The sequence below is a fragment of the Nelumbo nucifera genome, chromosome 1 (genome assembly GCF_055504915.1).
Source record: "Nelumbo nucifera cultivar China Antique chromosome 1, China Antique-T2T, whole genome shotgun sequence".
In the NCBI taxonomy this organism is placed as follows: Eukaryota; Viridiplantae; Streptophyta; class Magnoliopsida; order Proteales; family Nelumbonaceae; genus Nelumbo; species Nelumbo nucifera.
In genome coordinates, this window is record NC_142649.1 from 189,175,785 (window position 1) to 189,193,550 (window position 17,766).

Sequence of the window (17,766 nt, forward strand, 5' to 3'; positions counted from 1 at the left end):
TGTTTTATATTTAAAATTTTTAATAACCAATCTGGTCAAACTCAACCTGAGTTGGTTGGTTTTCTAATATTTTTGATCGGCTTTGGTTTAGCAACTTTCCAACTCAACCAAGATAGGCCAATTTCGATTTGGTCATTTGTAAACCAACCCGACCAATCATGGGTCACTCAAACTCTCTACCCCATTCTTTAAATTGAATGCCTGCATCCCCGCACACTGTTACTTGCAACTGATGAACTACAACGAGTGTATTTTCAACCATAGAGGAACAAAATTGAACATGCTATTTGTGTAAAATGGGATCATCCAATAAAATATATTTAAGTAGTTTTCGAAATCAAAGGTATATTTAAAGATCCGTTTGGATCATGATTGAAATTGGAATTAAAATCAAAACTGAAATCACCTAATCTTGTCGTCCAGGTTGAAACTGAAAATCAGATTCTATAAACTATTAGTGGGGATCCATGTGATGTACGGGCTTTGTTAAATGGAAGTTAAACAATAGAAATATATAAGAATATATAATTGGTTTATATTTTAACTTTTTTAATAACCAATCCAATTGAACTTGATTCGAGTTGGTTGGTTTTATAGTATTTTCAATCGGTTTTGGTTTAGCAATTTCCAATTCGACCAAGTTAGGTCAGTTTCGATTTGACCATTTATAAACCAACCAAAACTGAACCAACCTGATCATAAATATATATTAATATTTTATATTTTAAATATACTTTTTAATATGAAAAAGTAGAAAATTTTCTATATTTCTTAATTTAAAGTATTTTATATCATTAATTTAATTTTTTAATAATACCACCGTAACTGATTCAGGCTGAAACTGAAATAGGTTCTATAAACTATGTAGGACTCTTAAGTGAGTTGGCCTTACACAAAGAAAAATATGATTGTAGGGGTTTTTAAATCACTTCTTTCTTTTGGGGCTGCAGGTTGAAATGAGAATATTCGGGGAACATTCTACTGTGAATGGGAATCGGAATCTCACCTCCTTGAGTCCTGACTGAACAGTTAGAATTCGAATATATTATTTCGATTCCAATTTCAGATCCCTATACTGACGAACCAAACGGACCACAAGTAAATATGTGATTAGGAGAAGCAGAATTCAGATCCACATGTTGTATTTCTATAAATTACCCCAATTACGTTACGCTATCCATTTTCGAATTCCGGAAAACCCTTCGCGATACCGATATTTATTTTGAAACCCGGCCGTTACAGTTGAACAACCTGAGCACGACACGTTGCCAGTTTAGAAAAAGTATTAACCTGGTCAATGCCCACACTCCACAGAAGGTATATAATAGAACTAAGGGGGTGTAGGGCCACGAGGATCTATTAAATCTTTTGAGGGAAAATACTAAAAAGACAGACAGGACCATGCATGGCTTACGGCTACATAGCCTGCCACGCAAGATTTTAATTTCTGATTTCCTTTTATTTATATCATTTATGTCCATACATATAGGTGGAGTTCTGTAAATAAATGCAGACCTCCAGTCTTTATTTAATTATATTATTTCCAGTTTCTACTTTCTACTGCCATGCCATTATCTCCATTCTTGTCACATTTATATCAAAAGGAACACCAAACATTAAATGCGAATCTTTGTCTTATACACCATTATTGTTAGTTATTACAAACTGGAACTTTCATTGGCCGTCGGATTAGAATCTTAACGGATCACCTTATCAAACAGATCCGTGCCAGCACAGTACATGTGGTTGGATCCTTCCTTCAAAATCGGGGATCATCTTATCAAACAGATCCGTGGCATAAGAGGAGGAAGCTATTCATAACCGTTTGGTTCCACGCGAGAGCATCACAGTGTAGTAGACGAATCTAATAAAATTGTTGAATTTAGTAATTGCATATTATTTCACCTTCTTAAAAATGCAAACTAAATTCTTAGTTCGGTTTTCTCTTTTTTAGTGTGGAAAATATGTCAAACCCTAAATTATTGTTCTTACAAAAATCATGCGGTGAGATGTGACTTGTTTTTGCTTTATATATATATATATATATATATATATTTTTTTTTTTCTGATGTAATGTAATTCAATCCAAGCCCTTATATTCTACTGGGTGTTCATCCGCTTCATTTTACCTTCGAATTCGGTTGTGTCAGGAGCACGGATTTGTAAGGTGAATTTGGCTCCTGCATATCATGAAGTAGTGTGATTTTTAGATTTTTGGATTGAAGCCATTGAAGTTTTGGTTCTGCTAGTCCATCCCTCGAAAGCTCTGAGGGAGCAGTTGGTACACTCGTTTGTGAATTAGAAGTTCTGTTTTTTTTTTTTTTTTTTTTTTTTCTGTTATGTCACGTTGTATGCGGAGAGATCTCTGACTCGTTTTGTTTTGTCTTTTGACAGAATCTCTATTCCTGTTTCTCTCCTTGTTGATGATCATCTAAGTTGCTCCCAAATCCATACGTACTAGAACAGCTATTCTTTCCGTATTCAGCTCCTGTAATGCTTCTCTTTTCCACTCTTCAAGTTTCTTCTCGTGTTTATAAATCTTTATGTCTCTATGCTTAGTATCCGGTAAATCTTACGTTACAGTTCCACAATCTAGTTTTTAGTTCGTCTTCTAGGAATTAAATAGATTATTTACCGTTGATCCTTGGAATCAATTTGGTTGGTTACGCAACTAAAGATTTGCTATGCCTGACTTGTGTAAGAAAAGTAGAGGAGCTGGACCTATACCTTTATATCATATAATGCAGCATCTCGTTAACAGCGCTTAACATTTTGGATTTCTGATGGCCGTTGGAGCGAATTCTGTAGATCACTGACTCTGTCCTCATTTTGCTGAGGTTCAAGTTATCCATGAACCTTGTGAGGACATTCTTTTTGGAGAAATAGGAAAAGCACTTTCGTACAGAAGATACTTCTTCTGAACATTCAGAATGGTCTGAATTGTCACTTCAGAAAATAACCAAAGCCTGGCAAGCACCATTGAAGAAAGCTTATTAAAAGGTTTTTGAGTTGCTACCTTTCATGGGTTGGTTTTTCTTACTATGAGGGAATAATTGTGAAACTACCTTTGCAATTGAGGCACCAGACCAGTTTTATCTTCGTTTTGGTTTGAATTTCATGCAGAAACCAAGATTCAATTACTTGATTTATAACCAGGAATTGAGCTGTCCTTTCTTTTTCTGTTTCTTGGGTAATAATGGAGCATTAAGTGGCCTTTAGTTAATTGAAGTCTGTTTAGTGATTTGATCAAAGTTGTTGCTGAGTCCTGTTGTCTGAATCCTTCTTGTGTCTAACTGGTAAAGCAATATGAGAGGGAAAAATGAACTGGGAATAACACAAAATATGGAAACATAATAGAAATTATCCTCTGCTTTTGAAAAATGACTGAACTCCCAGTTGAAGGAAATATAACAGTGCTTTGTTCTTCGGTTCTTCCTCTCTAATTTCATTGTACTTTCCAATAAACATGAGGGTAAAAATGTTATATACAAAATTAGTGATTAGAGATGTCAAACCCCCACTCCCACCCCAAACTCATACATAGATATACAGATACTAGCCATGCAGGCCTGCAAATTACAGGTTGACAAAGAGAAAACAATGATCTTTTGGTAATTACAAATTGCATTCTTTTTTTTTTTTTGGTGGGAGGGGGGGGGGCATCTTACCTGAAAGCATGATTACTTTTGTTGATTTATCCTGTTTGGCTAGTTCTTATATATAAGGTATGCATATACTAGTATACGTCTGTGAATGTTGACATGTATATTTTTTTTTTGTGCGGACATATTTTTTATAATAATAAAAAATCAAGATTACTTTTGTTGATTTAAATGTCCACACACATATAGACACTAGCCATACAGGCCTGCAAATTACAGGCTAACAAAGAGAAAACAATGACCTTTTGGTAATTACAAGTTATTTTTTTTGTTTTCTTTTTTTTTTTTTTTTGGGGGGGGGCATAGGGGGTAGGGGTGGGCATTTAACCAGAAAATCATGATCAATTTTGTTGATTTATCTGCAGTCTCGCACTCTTGCAGCATGCATGGCTAGAAGTTCTCATATATGTGTAAGGTATACATATACTAGTATACATATGTGAATGTTTGCGTAATAAGGGATGGAAGGTGTCTATTTGTGTAATGGTAAAATCTCAGGCTGGTAAACATGAAATGCAGGTTTGAATCTGAGAGTGGCCACTTTGTGCAAAAAAAAAAAAAAAGCCAAAGGTTAGGACTGTATCCAGTCTACTCCTCCCAAGACCCCATATGACTGGGACAAACATTGGGTTATGGCCTTTCTTTTGTCTATTAAGTATTAGCTCTGTTTTTTTTCCTGATCACTAACTATTTACTTTGTTTTATTAATTTATTAACAGGCACTATGTGGAAATTAGTGGTGGTTTTTTGAATTGTTTTTGCAGATTAGCATATATCTGGTCTGGATCTTATTTTCATAACATTACCAACCATAAATGTTAGAGCAGTGTGATCCTTCATTTTCTCTCTTTTTTCTTTCTTTGATTTTTTTGGAATGTTTGATTCATTATATTTATCTGAATGTGATATTTCCTATCATGGTTTTGTAAGAAGAAGCTTGCAACTGAAAGTTGAGATATTTATAACGAGCATTCTATTTGTTTTCATAAAAAATTTCATTGCAAGTTATATTGTCTAATAATTTCTCTGTTAACACTGCTTAGGAGAAGAGAATGGTAATATAGCTACCTGATTAGTTCTTGATATACTATTATGTTATTTTCTATGAATTACCTTTTACTTTCAAAATAGTATTTAAACTGCTTTCTTCTGGGAGAATAATTTCTGCTATAGTATTTGGCATTCTTTTTGTTTTGATCTCTAATAACTAACTGTTATTTATCTATTTACAATTAGCTGCACTGGTTTTACTGAAAGATGGTTGCATTCGGGAAAAAGTTGAAGGAAAGACAAATTCAGGAATGGCAGGGGTATGTTTGATATCTTTCTGCAGATATTAATTATCTGATTTTGGTTGTTGCAAAACTATTTGGTAAATGTTTGGATTGTTTTTTATTTTGTTAGCTTTCCTGACTGTTATGATCGAAAAGGATGCAGTTGTTGCAAACACAACTGATGAGTGATGACCCCATACAATGATAGAGCTCTATGACTTCAACATAAAATGTGGTAATGCAGAATGCTTCACAAATCTCATGTGAACCTAAGATATTTGAAAATTTGAAGGGCCATATTAAATTTTGGATAGTTTGGCTTTGCACGAAAACCATACATAATTTCCTAGGGAAGCTATTAGGTTAGGGAAACTGCCTAGTACCTATATATTAAAGTTATCTATTAACACTATAAAATATTTGAGCTTGCCATTTCAGTGAAACAGTAGAGAGTGACCCCATACTAAGTATGGGGCAACTACACTTGTATATGATTTTGTTTCAAATTTGCTCTTTATACGGTATATTTAATTTGAGTTCCTTATTTAAAAAAATCAAATCAGGTTTAATTTGTAAGTGACAACTTATTTCATCTAAAAGAATGGGACTCACACCACTTGAAGACTTTATAATGAATCTTTTATTTGAATTAGGAAATTGAAAAAAACACATTAATATGGGTCTAACATGCCACATGTCTGAAGAAGAAAGCTCCAATTTGAGAGTGGGAGAAATTCACTTCTTGGATGCTATTTCTTGAGAAAATAAAATTGCCAATTCTCTCTCTCTCTCTCTCTCTCTCTCTCTCTCTATCTATCTATCTATCTATCTATCTATCTATCTATCTATCTATCTATCTATCTATCTATCTATATATATATATATGCAAGGAAGCCCATCTGTTGCATAATTTTTTGGTTTCATCTTGGTGTTGTTGCAGACAACTAATGTGTTTGTTAACATGACTTTTAATCTATTAAGTTGAATACTCTATGTCAAATGTCAGTTATTATGTCTTAGTTGTTTTGCTTATATTCTAATTTGTGCTTAACTTTGGTTTTCTAAAGATATTACATCAATTACAAATTAATGAAAAAGAAAGTGAAACAATATTCTCAACAAATGCAAGTGGGAGCTCAAGATCGTCGTCATGTTCTCAAGGAGTTTTCAAGAATGCTGGATACTCAGGTACAGGGGAGTTATATATGAAATATCATCATTGTCATCACCATCATCATCGATTGTTTTCATCTGAACATTAATCTTTTCTATTATAAGTTTAACTCTGTTAAGTTGTTGTTACTATATTTTATATATTTTTGAAGTAGTCAATTACATCAAAATAAGAACATTTGTGGAAATCAGTTCCTCAAATCTTCACATAACCCTGGAATATTTCTGGTTCCTCAAGTACCGAGGAGATTAAAGGAGGCAAGCATATGTAAATTCTTGTTGATTCACAGTGGCAGAGAATTGGAGAAAATAATTGCATATTTTCAAGGTTGTATCAAGCGAGTAGTCATCAACTACTATTGGATGACCCCTGGATATTGGTCTGCATGAGTGACTATATTAGGAAATACATTTGTTTTTTATTTTACTAAGGCTCAGCTTGGAAGGAGTACAAATACAAATATATAGAGTGAAAAGACTTATATTTTGTATGTATTTGCATTGTGTATATTTGTATTTATACTCCTTCCAAACTGAGCTTAATATCCATTTAGAGACATGAATCTAGCTGTGGATTTATTAACTAAAAGTGGGGTAGTTTCTTTACAACCCAGAATCTTCTGTGTGGTAAATAAACACATAGAAAGTGGGGTAGTTTCTGAGTAGTTTCTTTACAACCCAGGATCCTCTCTTGGTTTTCCTCAACTTGTTAACTGTTAGTATTTGACACAAGGCATCGACCTTTGTTTTATGTACCTGGTAAATACTCAACATTTTCATTGACTGATTGTAATCCCGCTAAAAGCCAATGTTTATGGGCAACTTTAGATAGTACTTCTCATTTGTTTTACTCTCTTTCTTCCTCTCTCTCTCTCTCTCTCAGTCTCTCTCTATATGAAGAAAGTAACTATTTCAGTAAGGAGAAAAAGAGTTGTGCATGAGAGGGTTGCACAGTTTTACAAGAAGAGCAAACATGGCCCCATCCTCAACAAAGAAACTGGGAAGGAAAAGAAAAGAGAACCCTTCCTAGCTATACTATCTGCTTTGGCATGGAGATAAGTACCAGCCTCCATGGGTCTGAATTAGATCTGTTAGCCTACCTGATAGTATTGGCTCAGTCAACCCTCACAGTCAGTGCATTAGGTTAAGCCATTTGGAATTGTGTACCCTTTTGGTAGCTTTTAGGCTTATGTTTGGTTTGAAGTTAAAGGTAGGGAAAGGTGGGGAAACCCATACAAGGTTTGTAAAGGTTTTCCTACCTTTCCCTACTTTTTTCTTCAACCAAAAACAGCCTTATTTTCTCTTCCCTCACATAGAATGACATCTTCACCAGAATATGAATATTTTTATTGGATAACCTTCTTTTGTTAGCTTCTTTTTTGCTGGGAAACTAGGAAAACAGTTCAAAACTACCTCAATGTCTTCTTTAATTCTAGGTTGGAACTAATATTTAGGTTTTATGCATGGGCTAGATATTAATAATTTATATTTCCTAACATTATAAGGGAAAACATTGACATTTCATCTATATTTCCCTGCATTTGTAATGTCTCAAATAGGTATTTTGTCAATTTGATGTTAATGCATACTACAATTTCTCTCAAGAATGTTTCACAGAATTTCTGATAGACTATCAATTTATCATCCCATCCTCAAGAATTGAGAGTGGATGAATATATTATTTTGGATTCTGTGCAATTTGTTGCAGTTTCTATCTGAAACTGATAGTTGGATTTTCTTGAACAGCTTCTTGCTTGAGAGTATGATTGTTAAGTAATTTATAGGACTTTGGGTGGATTTCTTGTAAATTCACTTGGTTGTGGGACCTTTTCTTTTGATAATAAAGAACTTTTTCATTAAAAGAATAAAAGAATTACAAGACAACAAAGATAATGAAAAACTTCTTGTCTACTCCAGCATCGCAAAATATCACTATCCACCTGACTTCCATCCCTAACTCACCCTTTTAACCCCTCTGTCTCCCCACCCTAATAACTCCCTCAACCCTGTCCTCCTCTTCCCTTGCTTCATTAATATTGGATTCCACTCATAACTTCTTGCTTCTTCCAACTCCGTCTATTTTTAACTACAAGGTCCTCAAAGATTTTTCTTGCAAGTTCATCTCCACAGTAGAGCTTTACCTACCTGCACTTCTCTATCCACAACTTCAATAAAAAAATAATCTATTTACCATAAAAACCTCATCAACCTGAACACCAACTTCCTCTTCACAATTCCTTGATCCTCCACATACTCTGTTTACTCCTCTATTATGGTCCTCAGTGTCTTCCTTTGATTTTTTGCAATAGGTTTTGTCCCATATTTCCTTCAACTGTACACTATCCAATCAGAACTTTGAACTCCAGCCCCTATCTTATCAGTTTCTATGTTGCCTTCTACATTTACAAGAGCCTCAATTTTGAGCTTATGATTAATGAATCACCTCTTCATGATTGAGGGGTCTACCTTCTACATCCGTCCCTCCAGAATTTAGAATCTCACCTTCTGACTCCTCAATTTCTTTGTCAACCTCTAAATTTTTATGAGTTTATGAGTCAAGCACCTGTTATGTTTGTATTCTCTACCAGTTTTATCAATGAGGTGAAACGTTGGTTAGTTGTTTAGGCCTCTCTTGCTGATGCTGATGCAATGACTAATTTGTGCCTAGGTTCTAATTAGTTGATAAAAATATAAAAGAGGAGTACAGTGCATGAGGCTCCTGCCAATGCGGGGTCTGGGGAGGGACAGATGTATGCAGCCTTACCCTTGTTGTACATACAAAGAGGCTATTTCCAATATTTGAACCCCGGTCACCTAGGTTGCAATGGAGCAACCCAACCATTGCACCAAAGCCCACCCTCATAAATAAGTTCATATAAGCTACGTTTATTTAATAAAACAATGATATTAGTTGTAAATCACATCTGCAATAATCTGAATTAAAAGAGAAGAAATAACAGAAAAGGAGATTGATGAGAGAGAATTGATGGAGGAAGAAGATGGAAGAAAAGGAGGGAACCTTGAGAAGGTAAGGAATCTAAAGACGTTGGTGAAAAGGTTTGAAAGTATGTTTCAATTTGAGAGTTCACCTTGAGAAGAGTGTTGCGGCAGGGGTAAACTTGGATGATAGAGAGGTGGAGGCAATTGCAGGGTGTTTAGAGTATTCTATAGCTTTTTGGCCTTTGACTTACCTAGGTCTTCTGTTAGGGGCAAACCCTAGGGAGAGCAGTTTCTGGTGTCCTATCCTAGAGAAGTTTAAGAAGAGATTGGCCTCTTGGAAGAATAATTATATTTCTTTGGGGGTAGGATTACCCCAATTAGAGCCACCCTGACTAACCTACCTACTTATTTTTTGTCAATCTTTAGGATTCCCTCTAGGGAAGCTAAGAAGCTAGAAAAGTTGATGAGAGACATCCTTTGGGAATCGGGAGAAAGTAGGAAGGATCACTTGGTGAAGTGGGAGGTGGTGTGCAGGAGTAAAGAAGAGGGAGGTTTAGGACTAGGGAAATTATTGCAAAAGAATATGGCCTTGTTGGGGAAACGACTATGGAGATGGCCATTAGAGAGAGAGATTGTGGTATGAGGTGATAGGAAGTATTCATGGCCACTTGGATGGAATGCTGGGGTTTCTCGGCGGGCAACTTTGGCATCACCTTGGAAGGCAATCTACAGTGCTCTCCCTCAACTCAACAATTTTCTCAGGTATGATGTGTATACTGGTAATTCGGTTCTGTTTTAGAAAGACGTTTAGGTTGAAGAGGTTTCGTTGAAGGACCTCTTTCCATCCTTATTCTCTATCTCTTTGTAAAAGAAAGAGATTGTTTCGTCTTTGTTCCCCTTTGGAATCTCCTTTGACTCTAGTATGGGACTTTGGGTTCCAAAAAGGTCTAAAGGATGAGGAAATTGCGAGTCTAACTGGCCTATTGAATTCTCTTGAAAAAGTTTGCTTGGATCTCAGGAACCAGATAAAAGGTTTTGGAGTCTTGTGCCCTCAGGTAATTTTTCTTGTGCTTCTTTCTTCAAGGCCTTGGGCTGTCCACTGTGTTTTCTTTCTTTCCCTTTTAAGGAGATTTGGTATAAGCTTGTTCCCCTAAGGTCTTGGCTTTCTTTTGGGAAGTGTTTCATGGGAAAGTAAATACCTTGGATAATCTACAAAGGAGAAGGCCCTCTCTTTGCATCTCACCCAATTGGTGTACTCTTTGAAAATCCTTTGTTGAGGACTGCAACTATTTACTAATTGGATCTTCTTGATTTTTGGATGCAGGTGGAATAGGCCAGCAGATGTAAGCAGGCTTTTTGACCCTTCTGCCTTTGTTTAGCGCCACTGAAGAGGAAGAATAATGTGGAGGGTTGTAAGAGCAGCTTTGCTTTGGATCAGTGATTTAAAAGGTGCACCTAGTTGCTCAAGCGAGGTGCATTTTGGGGTATGTGCCTGGCCCAGGTTCTAGGTGCACCCCTTTCAAAAGGTGCACGCCTACACTTGTATCCTGCTCTCTTCACTACTCACCATAGCATAAATTTGAGATAAAGTCACCTCATCCGTCGCCAAAACATTCTGTCTCACAATATCATACTCTGGCTTGAATCTGGTAAGGAACTCAAAACCCCGAAGGGGAGAAGAAGAGAAAGTTCAACCACTCCTACTAGAGGTTCTAGAACCCTATCCAACTCAAATCGCACGTGCTCTGTATAGGCAAAGAGAGAAGAAAGAAAAGAAGGTGAGAACTTGCTCTGATACCAAGTTGTAAATCACATGTGCAATAATCTGAATTAAAAGAAAAGAAATAGAAGAAAAGGAGATTGAAGAGAGAGAAATGATGGAGGAAGAAGATGGAAGAAAAGGAAGAAGAAGAGAGAATTGTTCTAAAACCTCTCTTCAGCCCCCAATGTTTTCTTTTGTTTTTTGTTGTAAAAAATAGGGAAAATTACATGAGTTGCGTGGAGACTCTATAACTTGATCTACCTTATTAGTATAGTCCCTATTGTATATTACTTTTACATCTTATTCTTCTTTTCTCTTTCAGCCCTGTATGGGCATTCTTGTAATTGTACATATCTGTTGAGCAAGAGAAAGAAGAGGAAGAGAAGAAGGAAGAAGAAGAAGAGGCTGGCGGACTTAATGCCTCAAAAGAACTTGCTTCATGCGAGTGAAGCATTTGTATTTATACTATATTGGCCGTACAACACAAGTGATACAGAAATTACAAAAATACCCTGCGGGCACTAAATTTGTGTACAGTACATACAATGACATCTGTCAACACTCCCCCTCAAGTTGGAGCATAGATATCAATCATGCCCAACTTGTCACAGAGATCTTGATGTCTGGAATGGTTTAGTCCTTTTGTAAAGATGTCTGCTAGTTGGTCTTCAGAGCTGATATATGGAGTGCATACTTCGCCTGTGATGACTTTCTCTCTGATAAAGTGCTTGTCAACTTCAATGTGCTTTGTTCTATCATGTAGTACCGGGTTAGCAGCAATACTTATAGCTGCCTTGTTATCACAGAGTAGAGTCATGGGTTTGTCCATTGGAAAACCCAACTCACCCAACAGATTCTTTATCCACATACCTTCGGCTACTCCATGTGCCATTGCATGGTACTCAGCTTCAGCACTGGATCTAGCCACCACCGTTTGCTTCTTACTCCTCCAAGTAACAAGGTTCCCTCCTACAAAGGTGCAGTAACCACTAGTAGACCTCCTGTTACTTTGAGATCCAACCCAATCTGCATCTGTAAAAATTTCAACTCTCAAATGTCCATGCTTCTGGAATAATAAGCCAGCACCAGGGAACTTCTTAAGATACTGTAGTATCCTCTTTGCTGCTTCAAGATGAGTGGTCCTAGGAGCACGCATGAACTGGCTGAGGACACCAACAACATATGCTATGTCTGGACGGGTCATAGAGAGGTACAACAATCTCCCTACAAGCCTCTGAAATTGCTTCACATTTTTAAGAGGTTCACCTTGGCTGTCACTTAACTTATGGTTGGGGTCAATGGGAGAGCCAACTGGCTTAACCCCAATCTTTCCAGTGTCCTTAAGCAAGTCTAGGACATATTTCCTTTGGGAGATAAAGATACCCTTTCTTGATCGGGCAACCTCAATTCCAAGGAAGTATTTGGCAGGTCCTAGATCTTTCACTTCAAACTGAGTGGCAAGGAAACCCTTCAAACTTTGAATTTCATCCTTCCAGTCACCAGTAACAATTATGTCATCAACATATACTATTAGGGCAGCCATTTTACCTTCTCCCCTTTTCACAAACAGTGTGTGATCTGACCGACATTGCTTGTATCCCCTCTGCTGAACTGTAGTATGAAATCTGCTGAACCAAGCTCTTGGTGATTGCTTCAGCCCATATAAAGACTTCTTTAACTTGCACACTTTCTGTTCATTTCCTTGAGCCAGAAAACCGGGGGGTTGAACCATATAAACTTCCTCTTCAAGGTCACCATTCAAGAAGGCATTCTTGATGTCGAGCTGATGTAGATCCTAATTTAGATTAGCAGCAAGAGAGAAAAGTACTCTAATTGAGTTCATTTTGGCAACAAGGGCAAAGGTTTCTGCATAATCAACTCCATATACTTGAGTAAATCCCTTTGCCACTAAACGAGTTTTATACCTCTCCACGGTTCCATCAGCCCCATGCTTAACAGTGAACACCCATTTACATCCAACTGGATCCTTTACCTTAGGGAGATCAACAAGTTCCCACGTGCCATTCTTATGAAGAGCATCAATTTCTTCCTTCATGGCATTTGTCCATTCCGGTACTGAGAGAGCTTCTGTCACATTCTTGGGAATAAGGATACTGTCAATGGAGGTAAGGAAGGCACAGAATGAAGGTGAGATGTTTTCATAGGAAACAAAGATGGAAATGGGGTGTTTAGTGGTGCACAACCTAACACCTTTCCTGTGGTCAATAGGAAGGTCAAGATCATTAGCAACAGGGAGGTCAGGACCATCATTGGGAGTCAAGTTACCTGAGTGAGTATGATCTTCCCCCGAGGAGTTTGATGGCACTTGAGGTACAACTTCTGGATTCTCCACAGCTCTTGAACTTGGTTGGCCTTTATGACGACGAAAAAAAACATGGAAAGGTGGAGGATCAGGAAGAGAAGGGGGAGAAGGAGAAGGATTAGGAAGAGGAGGAAGCTGAACCAGTTTCTCCTCATGCCTACACTCCCCCTGAGGAGAAACAGGAAAGAAGGGCTCATCTTCAAAGAAGTTAACATCCATGGAGACATAGAATCTCCGAGAAACAGGATCAAAGCAACGATACCCTTTCTGAAAGAATGAGTAGCCAAGAAATATGCACGGGATAGCACGAGAGTCCAATTTCCCTCGGGTGGGAGATAGGTTTTGGACAAAGCACCGACAACCAAAAACACGAGGAGGGATAGAAAGAAGAGGGGCCCTAGGGAAGAGAAGCTGATGTGGGGCTTTGTACTCTAACCAACGAGAGGGCATTCGGTTAATGAGGTATCTAGAACAAAGAACAGCCTCAAGCCAAAATCATTTTGGAACATTCATATGAAGTAGTAAACCCCGTGCCACTTGAAGGAGGTGTCGGTTCTTCCGTTCAGCCACACCATTTTGTTGTGGCGTGCGGGCACAAGAGCTCCGATGAAGTGAGCCATGTGAAGCAAAGAACTCCGTGAGGTCACTATGAAAAAACTCTTTTGCATTGTCTGACTGAAATATTTGTTTCTCGGTCTGAAATTGGGTGAAGATCATCCGTTGAAAATCTTGGATAATTTTTGGTACTTCCTCATGGGTTCGCATTGGGTATACCCAAGTGTATCTGGAATAATCGTCAGTGAAAGTAATGAAATACTTGTAGCCACTCTTAGAAGGTAAAGTAACAGGGCCCCACACATCAGAATGCACAATGTGAAAAGGAAACTTAGATTTACTATTTTTTTGAAGGAAATGAGTTCTACAATGCTTGCTTAACTGACACGTTTGACAAGAGAAATTAGAAACAGACACTGACTTGCATAGTTCTGGAAAAACAACTTTCAAGGACTCAAAAGACAAATGACTCAGGCGACAATGCCACAAATACATTTTACTCTTTCTGAACTGACTCATAGACTCTGTAACATGAAGACCAGCCGTATTCTCCAGCATATAGAGTCCATCAACCATACGTCCCCTACCAATCGTCCTCCCCGAGGCCAGATCCTGAATCACACAATAGGAAGGGAAATATGTCACAGAACAGTTTAAGGAATTTGTAACACTACTGACAGAACAAATTCATAGGAAATTTTGGAACATGAAGAACATCAGAAAGTGTAAGGCTGAGAGGAAGAGAGAGAGTTCCCTGACCAGCTATGAAAGTGTATGATCCATCAGCTAGTCTCACTTTATCACTTCTGGAAAGAGGGTGATAAGTTTGAAAGTAAGAGGACATACCAGTCATGTGTTTTGACGCTCCAGAATCAATGATCCATGGAGAGCTGTGGCAGGATTACCTGACGTGGATGCAAATGAGGTTGTGGGAGGAGCATCCATCTGGCGAATTGTTCTACAATAAAGCTCTAGATGGTCACGAAAGGAGTTTACAATATCCTCCCTTGGGTCAGATCCAGAGTAGCTATGTTGGTCATGTGGTGTTTGAGTCACAGTAGAAGTGGAGGACTGATTCTCCCGAGTAACCATGTTGGCCATGTGGTGTTTCTTGGTACCTTGTTGCCCGGGCCTTTTAATTACATCTGAGCCTTGCTTCTTAGGCAGATCTTGAGCCCATTTTGGTTTCCCATGAAGATCCCAACAAGTATCTTTGGTGTGGCGGGGCTTCTGACAGTTAGTGCACCACAATTTCTCCTTATCTTCTATTTTCTTCTTGAGATCCCCTCTCCTGGAAGAAGATCCGCCACTAGTAGAGGCACCCCCTTTTGCCGCCAACACAATTGCATCCCCTCTGGTGCTGTTCATCAAGTTTCTCCTGCTCTCTTCAGACTGGACAAGAGCATAGACCTCCTGAATTGATGGAAGATCCTTAGAACTGAGACTTTGTACTCTGATGGATTCATAGATAGGATTGAGACCATGCAAAAAGGCAAACACTCTTTGTTGTGAGATGAGTTTCTTATACAATTTGGCATCTTCATCACACTTCCAATCAATATTCTGGTAATGGTCCAACTCCTTCCAAACAGAGGTCAAGTCAGAGTAATAAACTGATAAACTTCTCTCCCCCTGTTGACAAGTAGATGATGCTGCTTGCAGTTGATAGATCTTGGCATAGTGTCGTAGTTCAGAATATGTGGATTTTGCCTGTTCCCAGATCTCATTTGCAGTTTCAGCCCACATGAAGTTCTTCCTTATTTGTGGTTGCATGGAGATCAAGAGCCATGACATAACCATACTATTCTCCTGATCCCATCTATCATGTTCAGCATTTCTAGAAGGTGGTTCTTTGATTCTTCCATTTATATAGCCTATTTTTCCCCTTGCAGTTATGTATAACTTGATCCCTCTTGACCACTCTAGATAATTTAACCCATCAAGAGGAACAACAGCCATAGGGAAGGATAGGTCACTGCCCCCACTCATTCCATTCAGCATTGTGGAGATTCCGGATGTGGTTGAATCTTCACTATTCATGATTCCAGGTTTAGGAGTACACAAAACCCAAGGCAACCTGCCTTACAGAGCTGCTACAGTCCACAACTAGGCACTTGCTGATTTTCGGTTTCACAGAGAACCAAGCACAAACACTGCAGCTGCAGTACTAGTTTGTATGACCTACAGTTTGTAGGAGTCCACAGAACAACATACGAACACTGCACTTGCAGTGTAACCAGGTCTGAATGACCTACAGTTTTACAACTTTGATGCAACTTCTCAGTAGGAACATAAATACAAAGTGGTAGTTCACCACACACACCTAATCGGCTGATACCAATTTTAGGGCAGCCGAACAGTCACTGAGTGTTTAGGACATCAACAGTTACTTAGAGTAGCTGAATAGCAGTAACACACAACAGAAGAGAAAAAAAATGTAGCCGAACAGTCACCCTACTCAGATTTTAGGGCATTAACAGTCCATCGAAGAAAGCAAGAAGAGAACAATAAAAAAAACTTCAGTTGAGTACCAGGTCACCTGAACAGTGGATAGGCAGTACACTCTTGGACACCATCTTCTCTGCAAGCCAGAACCCTTCTTCGAACATCAGGTGATAGTTTTCTACAGTCTTCTCAGCCGAGCAACTACAGATACCAGCACCTGGCTGAAGGATGAAAGAAAACTTCGTAGCAGAACCCTTTTCTGCGCTAGGAAGTTGAACAGTCAAGCTGATTCTACTCGGCATTGGAGACTAACCGCAGCACTGGAGAATGATTTCTCTTCCTTGCCTTTGAACATCAGGAATATAGTGACCTCAGCTGGTTGTTTTCCAGGCCTGGATGGTTCCGCTCTGATACCATGTTGTGCAAGAGAAAGAAGAGGAAGAGAAGAAGGAAGAAGAAGAAGAGGCTGGCGGACTTAATGCCTCAAAAGAACTTGCTTCATGCGAGTGAAGCATTTGTATTTATACTATACTGGTCGTACTACACAAGTGATACAGAAATTACAAAAATACCCCTACGGACACTAAATTTGTGTACAGTACATACAATAACATCTGTCAACAATATCTTTTAATATATAAGAGACTCTTTGAGGTGGGGGCCATTCATTCTTGACACCTCTAAGATTATTCTTGTTTTTTTCTATATTCGGCCAAGAGTGTTGACATGGTATCAGAGTAGGTTGCTCTCTGATCTATTTTCTCGCTCTCTTGAACCTTACTAGAAGCAGTAAACCTGTCGTATTAGGGCTGTCTTGGTCAACCCTTTTCTGTTCTTTCTTCTTTGCGCAACTAGCAGGAGAGATTTCTTTAGATCTCTCTTGGGAGACATTGGTTTGAGGCCAAACTTCAGATCTGGTATCGCCTAAACCTGATCTATTCTCCCTACAAACAGCATTTGATTTGGTGAAGTTTCGAAGGAGTTCTGATCATCTTTTTGGGGCGGCAACACTGTACAATTTCCTTTTGGACTGCAACAGCTTTGGACTTCAGATCTGGTGACGCATCGACCTGATCTATTCCACCTACAAACAACATTTGATTTGGTGAAGTTTTCGGAGGAATACTGATCTTCTTTTTGGGGGCGGCAGCACTGTATAGTTTCCTTTTTTGGATTGCAACAGCTTTGGAATTCAGATCTGGTGTCGCCTAGACCTAATCTATTCCACCTACAAACAACATCTGATTTGGTGAAGTTTTTGAAGGAATACTGATTTTCTTCTTGGGATGACAGCATTGTACAATTTCCATTTTTGGACTGCAACCTTTTTTTTGGACTTCAGGCCTTCTACATCAGCCTGCGATTTAAGTTTTTCTCTCCAGATCGAAGGGTTCTCTCAAGCTCTCCTTAACCCTACACTCAGTTTATGGTTTGGAGTTTTTAAGGACTGCCTCAATCAACATAAGATACCTCATTGTTTGTGAAGAAGACATCTGATGTGTTGGTAAATCACAGATCTCTCTCAATCGGCTGACTCGATCAACCTATAACCCTATATCTGGTTTCGTCCTAGGGTTTTCTTGCCTCCCATTTATTTGATTCAGACTTCAGATTCATATTTGAAAGGCCTTA

General features: G+C 38.3%; 1 protein-coding gene across 11 annotated transcripts in view; it reads left to right on the plus strand.

The window, feature by feature from the left end:
* The first annotated feature begins 1,797 nt into the window (after positions 1–1,797).
* LOC104596196 (SPX domain-containing membrane protein At4g22990) overlaps positions 1,798–17,766 on the plus strand; it is an 84,813-nt gene continuing 68,844 nt past the window's right edge. Inside the window, exons 1-6 of one of the 11 annotated variants that reach the window (XM_088895666.1) lie at positions 1,798–2,004; positions 2,151–2,281; positions 2,395–2,490; positions 4,899–4,972; positions 5,067–5,171; positions 6,004–6,124. In XM_088895666.1, coding sequence (XP_088751792.1) covers positions 6,026–6,124 — 99 coding nt within the window. In that variant the 5' untranslated portion in view covers positions 1,798–2,004; positions 2,151–2,281; positions 2,395–2,490; ... (1 more) ...; positions 5,067–5,171; positions 6,004–6,025. The other 10 variants (XM_088895662.1, XM_010257258.3, XM_088895664.1 and 7 more) reach the window with 10 other exon arrangements.